The 13,773-nt window shown below is 31.6% G+C and overlaps 1 protein-coding gene across 8 annotated transcripts in view; it reads right to left on the bottom strand.

The window, feature by feature from the left end:
* The window catches only part of LOC132720785 (malignant fibrous histiocytoma-amplified sequence 1 homolog), a 37,143-nt gene that overhangs the window by 20,889 nt on the left and 2,481 nt on the right, over nt 1-13,773 (bottom strand). For 4 of the 8 annotated variants that reach the window (XM_060704992.1, XM_060704998.1, XM_060704999.1 and 1 more), the window contains exons 2-3: nt 2,745-2,998; nt 516-1,391 (exon numbers count right to left, since the gene is read on the bottom strand). In XM_060704992.1, coding sequence (XP_060560975.1) covers nt 516-1,391; nt 2,745-2,927 — 1,059 coding nt within the window. In that variant the 5' untranslated portion in view covers nt 2,928-2,998. Of the gene's footprint in view, nt 1-515; nt 1,392-2,744; nt 2,999-9,428; nt 9,641-10,319; nt 11,293-13,151; nt 13,436-13,773 lie in introns of those variants that run through there. The other 4 variants (XM_060704994.1, XM_060704993.1, XM_060704996.1 and 1 more) reach the window with 4 other exon arrangements.

The following is a 13,773-nucleotide window of genomic DNA, read 5'->3' as shown; positions in this document are numbered from 1 at the left end:
TAAGTTTTTACTATATGCATATAGGGAAAATCAATGACCCCCCGGGGCGGGGCCAATTTTGACCCCAGGGCTTTTATTTGAACAAACTTGGTAGACACTCACTAGAAGATGTTTCATGCCAAATATATAAGCTCTAGCTCTTATGGTTTTTTAAAAGAAGATATTTAAAGTTTTTTCTTTCGGTTGCCATGGCAACCAGAGTTCTGCATGGAATTAAATTCTTTGAACAATTTTTAAAGGTGACCACCAAAGGAACATTCCTGTGAAGTTTGGATGAAATTGGCTAAGTGGTTTATGAGGAGATGTCATTTAAAGTAAAAGTTTACGGACGGACGACGGACGGACGACGGACGGACGCCGGACGAAAAGCGATCACAAAAGCTCACCCTGTCACTTTGTGACAGGTGAGCTAAAAAACGTTACGAATTTCTTAATGAACGCTACAGAAAAATCTTAAATAATTTACAAAAATTATATAAACAACACAGGTTCCGTGTAAATCATGTGTATTTTACCTTCATCCCTTGATAAACTTTCAAGCTCAGTTGTGTTTCCTGAAAGAACTGAATCATCGACTTAATTCCACATTCACATACATCTGTAGGTGGGAACGTTAGTGGATTTCCCTCTACACTAAGTTCCTTGTCTGTCCGTAGCTCGAACTTTTTCATCTTGTTCCACTCCAGTGTCTTAATCCTGTTCGAAGAGACGTCAAGTTTCTTCGTTATCACCAACAAATGCCCGGGGAACTTGTTCAACATATTCGAGGACAGATCTATCTCCGACAAACAATGGCAGTGTTGAGGATTCATGTTGAACATTGGAATCTTCGAGATTTGGTTCTGACCGGCCTTCAATGATTCCAGAGAACTTAATTGAAACACATCCGTTGGAAGAACTGAGATTCTATTTTTAGTAACGTTCAACTCGCGTAGATTCTTCAGGAAGCGGATATCTAGCCCAACTTCCCGAATACTGTTAAAACTGCAGTCCAATATTTCAAGTTTGCGCATGTGCGTGATGTCTTTGAACACACTCGTGAACTTATTATGGTCAAGCATAAGGACTTGCATTTTTTTCAGCTTCTCTAGCCCTTTAAGACTGTCTATAGTATTGTGACTTAAGCTCAATCTACTAAGATTGCGCAATTTCCTAATTACGGACGGAAGTTTAGAGAACTTATTGTTACTAAGATTAAGTTCCACTAAATTTTCTAGCGTTGAGAACGAATCCGGCAGGCTTGTATCATTTAGCTGATTTTCACTGAGGTCTAATTTTTGTAAGTACTGCATTCGTTCAACAATTCCTTCACTCACATTGTTCATGTTAAGTCCATTCACCATCAATATTTTCACATTACTTGACTGGTTATCCATACTCTGTAGTGTGTCCTTTTGAAAATAAATAAAATAATAATAAAATTATAAAAACAAGGCAGCTTGCAATTACCACTACCGTTCATGAACAGGCTCAATCAACCGGGCCTGCAACATTCTCAATTTTTCTGTTTGAGGTATTCTTTACTCTCTTTTTATGGGATTCCGTTTTTCTCTATTTCATTTCACTTTTTTTTAAATATGAAAAAAAAAGTATTAATTCAAAAGTTTCTCAAATACATGTATTAAAAGAAAACATGATATGATATCATATTTTTGCACAATTTGAACTTGGTCGAATATAAACTAATTAGAGTCAAACAATTTACAAGAGTCATCATGGATAAAGTGTGACCTAATTTGAAACACCATCTTGAAACGAAGACTTTTTCCCTCTTGTCTTTAAATACAAATTTGACAGTGTACGTGATGTTACGGCGAATAGTGAATTGTAGCCGTTTATCGTGAATAAGACATTTAGACAACTTAAGACATTTATTTCCAAACATTCCATCGGGGAAAATACTTTTTTTTCCATTTAAGCATGATTTTCTTAATTACCCACATAGATAAGTAACAGGATTTTCAACATTATTCATTTTGTATAAAGAATTTGATGCATTTGTGTCAAACACACTATTATTAAAAATATAATGCGTTCACACATTTGAGAATTTCGAAATCTTTTTTGTAAAATTAAAACTCGGGTACAACTATCCGGAAAATTATTTGTATATTTGACAGCGTCCTTTTTTCCACCTTCCACCGTCACCTTAATTAGCTTAGATAATGTTCTAACGCATCATACAATGTATTGATATATAAACTTAACTTCATGTATGTCACGCAGAATACATTGTATAGACATATAAACTTAATTCATTTGTCAAACGCATAATACGATGTAAAGATATATGAACTTACTTCACTTGTCTAAGGCATAATACAATATATGGATAATTATCTATGGATAATTATATGAACGTACTTCACTTGTCTAACGCATAATACAATTTATAGATAATTATATGAACTTACTTCATTTATGTAACACATAATGTATAGATATATGAACTTACTTCATTTGTCTAACACATAATGTATAGATATATGAACTTACTTCATTTGTCTAACACATAATGTATAGATATATGAACTTACTTCATTTGTCTAACACCTAATGTCTATAGATATATGAACTTACTTCATTTGTCTAACACCTAATGTATAGATATATGAACTTACTTCATTTGTCTAACACCTAATGTATAGATATATGAACTTACTTCATTTGTCTAACACATAATGTATAGAAATATGAACTTACTTCATTTGTCTAACACATAATGTATAGATATATGAACTTACTTCATTTGTGTCGAACAATCTCACAGACATAGACCGCTCCCGTTTAGCACTCGGCAGACGTTCTGGGTGCATATGGCGCGCGCCCTGAAACCCTACATGCGCCATCGTTGGTCCTTTAAGCACTGATATTCCTCCGCGTGAGCTTGGCCTCTTCCGTTGCCGGGCGGCGGCTGTGCTAGACATTGAAATAAAGTAGTTCCAAACTTCGTGGACAGAATTATCTCATCGTGTTGACTAAATCAACCCTTTCAATTCTGTGAAAAGAGGAAAGATTTTTTTAATCTAAATCTTGTTATACTTGAATTTGTTTACCGGTCGGTCGGGTAAAGTACAGGTCAGTGCAATGTCTCCAAAATATGCCCCGAAAGACAGAGAAGGTATAACTTTCATTTGATCAATTTTGTTATCATTTATCTTTAAATTTACACACAAAAAGAACATGTATATATCAGAAAAAATGTATGTATTTTCTTTCTTTGATCCTTGTATCAAAATAAAGCATGTGGACTTAAAGCTAATAAAGGTAATCACGCCGGTAAGAATTTCCTTAAGCTATTTAATCTAAGGTTAACAAAAACCGCAGCATTGACGTCACTCCAATCTTTATCGCGCTTTTCCGATCAAGTTCTGTATCATTATTCTATTTTAACATGTTTGAAAATCAGCAAATAAAAAATAATTTAAATAAGGAAAAAAAAAGAAATTAAAATATATTTAGACCTCCTCTTAGGTTATTATTAGAGCCACATTTCTACAGAATATACAATCTAAATCAGAGTAAAATGTAAGCCAAACGCAGGATGAGATAGTTCGCTTGGTAAAGTACAGTCGCTATAAGTGATGGTTCGCTTGGTAAAATACAGACACAGGTGATTTTCCAAGTGGTTAAGTACAGACACATGTGATGGTCCGCGTTGTAAAGTATAGCCGCATGTGATGGTCCGCGTGGTAAAGTATAGCTGCATGTGATGGTCCGCGTGGTAAAGTATAGCTGCATGTGATGGTCCGCGTGGTAAAGTATAGCCGCATGTGATGGTCCGCGTGGTAAAGTATAGCCGCATGTGATGGTCCGCGTGGTAAAGTATAGCCGCATGTGATGGTCCGCGTGGTAACGTATAGCCGCCTGTGATGGTCCGCGTGGTAAAGTATAGCCGCGTGTGATGGTCCGCGTGGTAAAGTATAGCCGCATGTGATGATCCTCGTGGTAAAGCAAGCCGCATGTGATGGTCCGCGTGGTTAAGTACAGACACATGTGATGGTCCGCGTGGTAAAGTATAGCCGCATGTGATGGTCCGCGTGGTAAAGTATAGCCGCATGTGATGGTAGGCGTGGTAAAGTATAGCCGCATGTGATGGTCCGCGTGGTAAAGTATAGCTGCATGTGATGATCCTCGTGGTAAAGTATAGCCGCGTGTGATGGTCCGCGTGGTAAAGTATAGAGGTATGTGATGGTCCGCGTGGTAACGTATAGCCACATGTGATGGTCCGCGTGGTAAAGTATAGCCGCATGTGATGATCCTCGTGGTAAAGTATAGCCGTGTGTGATGGTCCGCGTGGTAAAGAATAGAGGTATGTGATGGTCCGCGTGGTAAAGTATAGAGGTATGTGATGGTCCGCGTGGTAAAGTATAGAGGTATGTGATGGTCCGCGTGGTAAAGTATAGAGGTATGTGATGGTCCGCGTGGTAAAGTATAGAGGTATGTGATGGTCCGCGTGGTAAAGTATAGAGGTATGTGATGGTCCGCGTGGTAAAGTATAGAGGTATGTGATGGTCCGCGTGGTAAAGTATAGCCGCATGTGATGGTCCGCGTGGTAAAGTATAGAGGTATGTGATGGTCCGCGTGGTAAAGTATAGAGGTATGTGATGGTCCGCGTGGTAAATTACGACACAGAAGGTGAGGTCTGCATGGTAAAGTACAAACACAGGAGGTGTGGTCTACATGGTAAAGTAAAGAGAGAGGACACGATGGTCCGCGTGGTAAAGACTTTTAAAAACTTAACCTTTAAATCGGGCTATAACAATAAGCAATAAAAATGTTTGTTTTCTACATAATTGTCCCGGCATTCGTTTATCTACTTGACGCACATGCGTCATAATAATAGATTGTAAAAAAGTCATTATGAAACAAAACAATAAAACAAAATTAACTAAAAAAGTAATTTTTTAAATAAATGATTTTTATCTCAAGACTTGGTTTATCTGTATATCTTGACCTTGAAAATATAGCTAGCCCAACCCCTGTCTAAGGAAAGTAAGATAAACTTTACTGGTGTTATACCGTGTTTTTTTGTTGTTTTTTTTTAAATCATTGTATATAGCTTTTTTCTTTATAATAACTTAATTGTTTCGAACTTGAAAAGATTTCTGACAAGCTCAATGTGTACTCATATCTTAACCAATTATCTATCTTCATTGTTTGATTTGTTCCGACTTTTTTTTTTATCTTTTTATACAAATTTAAAAACCACATTTAATTACGATTATATTCCTTGCAAATGCAACAGACAAAGTACAGACAAATTGAGTAAAATAAAGACTAAGTCCACGTTTTCTCCATAAAATCATTGGTCCTTTTGTTTTTATAAATATTTTCAAAATTTCGTCGCACCTGTTCTTAGACCTCAGATACTGATTATGAAATACCAAACCAAAACTTGATTTGAAAGAATTAAACAAGTTCTCCACTTCATTTTAAAAATTGTACAGTACACTCGTTTGAAAATATAAGAAATTCTAAAATCAGATAAGTTGTAAATAAATGTAATTTGAATTTAGCAAATACAATAATTTTAAGTATCATTTCGATGGCAAATACTATTTTAAGTATAAAATGCGTCCATTCTAAGGTCTAAAATATATTGCTTGTTCAAGCAACACGACAATACAGTAACGTTATTAGTAAAAATTACTGAATAAACTAGATAAATGTATGGAAACATGTTTCGTCGTGACGATAATTCGATTTCAAAATAGAAAATGAAAAGAAAAATGCTATGCCGTACATAACCTCTTAAGATTGTTGTCCTAACCACACAAGTACTATTTCAAATAAAAATTATGCGTTCATTTCAAGACAAGCTAGCATGTAATAATCAAACACATTTGGGGTCCTACTGACCCGTATCAGAAAAGAATTAAAACCTTAAAACGTAAACAAAAACAACAGTAAACAACCAACAAACAACAACAAAAATGAAACATAAAATCAGAAAATTGTCTTTCAAACAGATATAAAACATACCTTCTTATCTATTTAAAACAAAATCAAGCATATGCAGTACACGTATAGAAGTCCAAATTATCAGCATAATATATTAATTAACAAATGAACACATGATCAATCACGTATGAATTATTACAATCATTTAAACCTATAAAATAATTCCTGTCCGAGTGAACTACTGATCTGAATTCAGATCTAATATGATCCTCTTACAAAAATTTCAAGGACTTATTTTAAACTCTTAAGACATAATCCTAAAATGATCTTACTTTACCATTACGTTTCATTATTTAACGCAAAGTTTATTTTGTATTTAAAATAATATTGATACTTTGGGTGGTACGATTAAGGATTAAACTTTACATTGTTTGTGTACTTATCCCGCATGCAACTGTCAGTGCACCTTTACCCTTACAGTTAAACTTATTAAGGACACGGTTGAACAGTTCAGTACCGGTTTTTTCTATACTTTTAATGCCAAATGATTGTCAGTTTGTAGTTTACCAGGTCTAAAAGTCAGGCCAGCATTCGGCCTTTCTTTTCATTTTCGTAAAATAAGCAGTACTTGGCGCCTTTTGAACTGAATGCAGCAAAAGTACACTTGTGTTTATGCATTATTTGCAAATATGTTTGAAGAAATAAGGGCTACAACTGATTTTGATGCAAATATTTCAAATGATAATATTGATCCTAATATTAGTAACCCTACTTTCGAAGAGCTTAATATTCCCATATCTTGCGAAGAAGTTAGAGATGCGGTGAAGCGATTAAACCGCAACAAAGCGTCTTGTCCAAGTGATGACTTGTTGAACGAATACTTTATATTTTCTATTGATATATTAGTAGGCCATATCACTGATCTTTTTAACAGAGTTTTTGATTCAGGCTATTTTCCAGAAATATGGTCTGAAGGCTTTATTATACCTCTTCATAAAAAAGGTGATCATACTAATGTTAATAATTATCGTGGCATCACATTACTAAGTAACTTTGGGAAATTATTTATAAGTATCTTGACAAATAGAGTGGAAAAATGGTTTGATGAGAATAACATTTTGTCAGACGCTCAATTTGGTTTCAGAAAGGGGTGTAGTACAGTAGATGCAATTTTCGTGTTACACAATTTAATAAACCATATGTTAACTCAAAAAATGCGATTACCTTGTGCTTTTATCGACTTAAAAAAGGCGTTTGACTCTGTGAACCGCAATGCATTATGGTATAAATTGTTTAATATGGGATTAGATGGGAAGTTACTTAGAACTTTTAAATCAATGTATTCAATTGTTAAGTCGTGTGTTAAACATTGCAATACATTTTCAGAGTTTTTCAATTTATCGGTTGGGCTACGACAAGGCCAAAATAATTCGCCCGCCATGTTTGCACTATTTTTGGAAGACCTAGAATTATTTTTACAAAACTCGGTCGATTGTGGATTGAATATATTTGAAATATGTATAGTAATATTGTTATTCGCTGACGATATGGTAATAATTGGTAACTCGCAAGAGGATTTACAGCAAAGATTAAACTCTTTATTTGAATACTGTAATCTATGGGGCCTAGAGGTAAATACCGCCAAAACTAAAATAGTTGTTTTTCGGAATAGAGGACCAGTACTTCCTCATGAACGTTGGTTTTATAATAATGAAGCTTTGGAAATTGTTGACGATTTTAATTATTTAGGTGTAGTATTTAATTACACTGGGTCCTTTGTACTTCACAATCAATATCTTATAGGTAAAGCTTTGAAAGCAATGAATGTTTTAATATGTAATATTAACAAGTATGAAATATCCCCTTCTGTTTCCTTACAATTATTTGATGCTTTTGTCGGCTCTATCATAAATTATGCTTGTCCAGTCTGGGGATTTACAAAATCTAAAGATATAGAGAGATTACACTTGAAATTTTGCAAGTTAATTCTTGGTGTGAAAATAAGCTCTTGTAATGCAGCAATTTATGGTGAGCTTGGAAGATACCCACTTTATGTTAATCGATATGTTCACATAATAAAATATTGGTTTAAAGTGATACATTCAAGCAATATCATTGTTAAATGTGTGTATATAAATACATTAAATCAGTGTAAAAAAGGAGTGAAAAACTGGGCATATAAAGTAAAAGGAATTTTAGATGAATTTGGTTTTTCTGAGGTGTGGAATTGTCCTGAACTTTATAATCCAAAAGAATTTGTTAATATTTTTAAACAAAGAGTCATTGATGTTTTTAAACAAAAATGGTTTTCAGATATTGTTAATAATAACGTTTTAAATACATTGTATAGACATATCAAGGATAATTTTTCTATGGAATGCTATTTAGATAAAATTAAGTGTATGAAATCAAGACAACAATTAACCCGTCTCAGAATATCTGCGCATAATTTAAGAATAGAATCTGGAAGATATGGTAGAAACAGACTTGAAAGACATGAGCGCATATGTCAACTTTGTAATACACAAGATATTGAAGACGAATTCCATTTTATACTTGTTTGTAATTTGTACCAGGAAATACGCACTAAATTCATTAAAAGATATTATTATAAAAAACCTAGCATGTTTAAATTCATAGAATTACTTCAGTCATGTGAAAAGTCTATATATTATTATTATACAGTTTCAAACTGTTAGAAAAAATTCGGCGGTAAATCCCGAAACCTTTATTTATCTTCTTTGGTCTTTTGTGTCGCTTCCTAATTTTTTTTTTTTTTTTTTTTTTTGCAAGGTTGTTAAATTTTAAAAATTTAAATGACAAAGCAACAAAAGACAATGCTTTATGAAATAAGAACGCACGTAATTGGTTTGGATCCAATTAGAACACTCATTATTTGGGCCAAGAATCGCTAAAAAATATCTAGCACGCGTCCTAGCTAACATCGTTGATAAACATGTCACATAACATGCAATCAAATAAATGCAGATAAATGTTAATGGTTCGGCCGTGGGTATCCGACGATGATAAATGTTAATGGTTCGGCCGTGGGCATCCGACGATGGCGTCCTAATAAAGTAACAGAAATATGATCGGAACTATTCGGGAAATATTGACACTTTCCGTGTATTATAAACATACCAGGTAAGTGTTTATATGACCTTGAGCATCTCAAAAGTGCTTGATACGGAAAGTGGCGATGTTGTCTTTTTTTAAAAGGGGCAAACTGTTTCATAAGTTAAACAACTTTTAAGAAATAAAAACAAAAAGCATGGTGGTTTTTAAATGTGTTATTTAGCGTTAAAGATACTTTTTGATACTTTTATAACACTTTTTTCACATTTATCGCTACTTTTTCAGTTAAAAAACATTAAACATTTCTCTAAAACTATTATTTAAACATAATGCAATCCATATTTACCCTTTCTATATGTTTTCTGAGGCATAATGTGTCTTTAAAGAAAACAAGAATATTATTAAGATTCAATTAAGATATTTGATATGTGAAATATAAAATGACATACCTTTTTTATAAAATTAAAAATCAGTAGATTTACTTGAGATTTAATTTGCTTTAATCACAAATATTACCAATAAGGAATATTTTATTAATTATGTATTAAATTCTATTCCCGAGTACATGGTACATCTATTTCATAACATTCCATCGCGAACGAAAGCTTATCTGATCTTTGATCATATTATAACTGGATATAGGAAAAGGTACAACTTTCTCTTTCAGCGAATGAAATGAAAGACATTCATAGGAAAGATATTTAGACACTTTTCATCCGAAACGAAATCTTAAACTTTGTATATTTGACTTCCAACCGTCAAAAGTGTAAAGACAAATTTACCCCCACTATTTGATCCACTTCGGTTATGAATTCAATCTATTTGATCGTGCATTATATACAATTCCTCAAACATAAATCTTTCACTAGTTTGACAAGAAACATTTCTAAAGGAATGAATGGTTTGTGGAAAATCAATTTCTGTCGAACAAATTTTTCCAACTGTTTGGTAAAATTCTAAATGCTCAATATAAATACATATTAGGATTTTCTTTGATTGCTTTTTTAAAATTAAAATTTACAATAAAGTATCCCGTTTAATGTTTGAGCAAAAAGAAATCCGAAAATGTAAATTTTAATCTTGGATAAAATAAAATATTGTCATTATTTTTACTTTTAAATTATAAAAAAAACTCATTTCTTTGCGATGACACTTGAACATGCATTGCAGAAGAACAGGAACCTCGGGGCAAATGGTATTACAAAAAGAAGCTTGGAAATGCCATGCGTTTTCAGTAATCCGATTCAAAACTGTATTCTATTTCTAGAAAAAAAAGTTCTTTGGACCGTATGATGCCCTTAAACCCCTGATATACGAATGATAATATATACGAAAATTACCTTGCTCAAAGCGTCTTAAAATTCCAGTGAAATATATCCAATAAGCATTAAAAATCTAAAATACCCCTATTGTAAGTTAGTTCATGCCGTTATCTGTTCCCAGTTTACACGTAATTCCATTTCTGTCTTTCCCACTTCAAATATTGACGAATCTTCACATTTCGTCAAACCGCTTTAATCCCACCGATTTAGGAATCGATTGTTTTTGTAGATTTATAGATTTGTCTGGTATTACTCGATAACCTGTTCTGTAATAAATCATTCTCCATGTGACGTATCAAACTAGCTTATATTGTATTTCATCATGACAAATTGTTCACAATGCACTCGAAATCTTACGACCAGGTATCAATGTTTGGAATAAAAAAAATGCACTTATTCAAATAAACGGATTTGTTTATATACATAACAAGTACATGGTTATTTGGCCTTGTTGTGTAATATTCATAAAAAAAACGTTATTAAAACTGATTCCGTTTTAAAACAACGACAACAAAACAAAAAATTAATGAAATAATAAATAAACAATTGAAACTTTGTCTGGATTCTTATTGATAATATCAATTACAAAATTAAATCAAACGGTTTTTCCACTTCAAATGGAGCGCTGCGACGAACTCTGCACGTCTTGATACTGGAAGCTCTTACGCTTATGCTTTATTCGTAGAAATGGAACGTTCGTATTACGTTTATACATAATAACGATAAATATAAAGAGAGAACATTAGAAATAAAAGTGTAATTGCAAATTTCTTCGAATTCATTGAACAGCCTTAGTATATATTCAAAGCATACTAAGGAATAAACAACGACGCACGGACCTAAAACTGGCGACGAATTGCTCGACATTAAAATCATGTTTTCTTTATATTCAAGTTTAATCTATCTAAAGTATTCACAACTAATTCAGCATTCAACATGCCTTTCTATTGATCTTTAAAACCATGATAAAATGTTTCCAACCTGTTGCTTTCTTTTAGCAACGTTTGTTTTTATTGTTGGTTTTTGCCATATTTTCTAGGCGCCTTGACAACAATTTGTATTGAGGCAGAAAGGAATGGTTAAAACTGTAAGTTATCAAAATGATAGTTATCTCTGATCATAATGGTAAACTATAGCTATCTGTGATGAATAAATATTTTTTATCTGTAATTGAATTTAAATTGACTAAATGATAAATTTCTAGTTGATAAATGATAAAAATTGCAACTGTCTTTATTCAATGATAAAAATGTAGTTCTATATGATAAATGATAAAATTGTAATTATCTGTGTTCAATGATAAAGATGTAATTACAACAGTACATATCTGTGTTGATTAATTAAATTGTAATTATCTGTGATGAATGATAAAGTGTAATTATATGTGATGAATGATGAAATTGTAATTATCTGCCATGAATGATAAAATTTCAATTATCTTTGATAAATGATAAAATTGTAATTATCTGTGATTAATGATAAAATTGTACTTGACTTTGATGAATAATAAAAGTGTAATTATCTGTGATGAATGATAAAATTGCAATTATCAGCGATGAATGATAACATTGTACTTGTCTTTGATGAATAATAAAATTGTAATTATTTATGATGAATGATAAAATTGTAATTATCTGTGATGAATAATAAAATTGTACTTATCTGTGATGAATAATGAAATTGTAATTATCTGTGATGAATGATGAAAGTGACGTATAATGAAATTGTCATTATCTGTGATGAATAATAAAATTGTACTTATCTGTGACGAATAATGAAATTGTAATTATCTGTGATGAATGATGAAAGTGACGTATAATGAAATTGTCATTATCTGTGATGAATAATAAAATTGTACTTATCTGTGATGAATAATGAAATTGTAATTATCTGTGATGAATGATGAAAGTGACGTATAATGAAATTGTCATTATCTGTGATGAATAATAAAATTGTACTTATCTGTGAAGAATAATGAAATTGTAATTATCTGTGATGACTAATGAAATTGAACTTATTTGTAATGAATGATAAAATTGTAATTATCTGTAATGAATGATAAATTTGTACCAATCTGTAATGAATGATAAACTTGTACTGATCTGTGATGAATGATAAAATTGTAATTATCTGTAATGAATGATGCAATTGTAATTATCTGTGATGTAAAATTGTAATTATCTGTGATGAATGATGAAATTGTAATTATCTGTGATGAGTAATAAAATTGTACCTATCTTTGATGAATGATAAAATGGTAAGTGTAATAATCTGTTATGAATGATGAAATTGTATTTATCTGTAATGGATAATGAAATTGTAATTATCTCTGATGAATAATAAAGTTGAAATTATCTCTGATGAATGATAAAATTGTACTTATCTTTGATGAATAATAAAAGTGTCCGTTTCTGCGATATATAATAAAATTGTAATTATCTGTCCTGTTTTATAAAACAGTAATTTTCTGTAATGTTTAATAAAATTGTAATTATCTGTGATGATTTAAAAATTGTGGTAACCTTATCTTAATGAATTATAACATCGTACTTATCTGAGATTAATGATAAAAACTTAGTTGTATGTAATACACATGATACAATTTTAGTTATATGTGATGTATGATAAAATTCTAGCTATATACGAGACAATTGTTTTAGTTATATGTGATACATGATAAAATTGTTGTTGTTGTTTTTCTTACTGAAATATAAATAGAACAATGTATTGAAGCTAAACATATCTATATTTTTGTTTGTTATGTATGACATTTTCATAAATAATCAAGGTTTTTGCATGAAAACAATTTACTTTTTATTTTAAATAATATACATTATAAAGAAGTATTACCTTTATTGTAATCCTCTGATCAGATCGACCTTTGAGATTTTTCTTATCAAATAAGTTAGTTCAATTCATTATATGCATGTATTTTAAACTTAAGTTGTAAGCGTTCGCAGTTAGTCTTAATTTTCACATCTCACTTTTAAATTAAAACCAACCAGATTATGTTTAAAACTTTAACCTGGTTAGTTCGGGTTGGTTTAAATGGCGTGTGTGAAAAACAAATATAGTTATACGCCATTATTGTAAAGATTTTAACAATGTAAATATTTACTTATAACTTTTGAAATATATTGGTAAGATATGTGTCCTTTCATTGGAGGCTTTATTGATGTTACTTCGCATACATACCAACCAATTCTTTAGTTAATAATAACAAATTGATATCGGTGTAGGGTTTTTATTTCATTAAGTTAATATAGGCCAGTCTTTTTGTGGCATTTACACAAACTTGCTTTCTATTTACATCTAATTTGCATTTTTAATTTGGTGAGAGTGAACAGTTCATACTAGAGAGAGCGAGAAATAAATACGTGTTAGATAAATGTCCATTGTAAATAAATGTCGAGTGTTCGTCGGCAACAACTTATTTTGGTTTATTGAAAATATGGTCAATTAAGATAATAAT

The sequence above is a fragment of the Ruditapes philippinarum genome, unplaced genomic scaffold (genome assembly GCF_026571515.1).
Source record: "Ruditapes philippinarum isolate M1 unplaced genomic scaffold, ASM2657151v2 ctg6767_1_1_1_1, whole genome shotgun sequence".
In the NCBI taxonomy this organism is placed as follows: Eukaryota; Metazoa; Mollusca; class Bivalvia; order Venerida; family Veneridae; genus Ruditapes; species Ruditapes philippinarum.
Note: the sequence above shows the minus strand (reverse complement) of the source record. Positions and strands in the feature narration are given on the sequence as shown.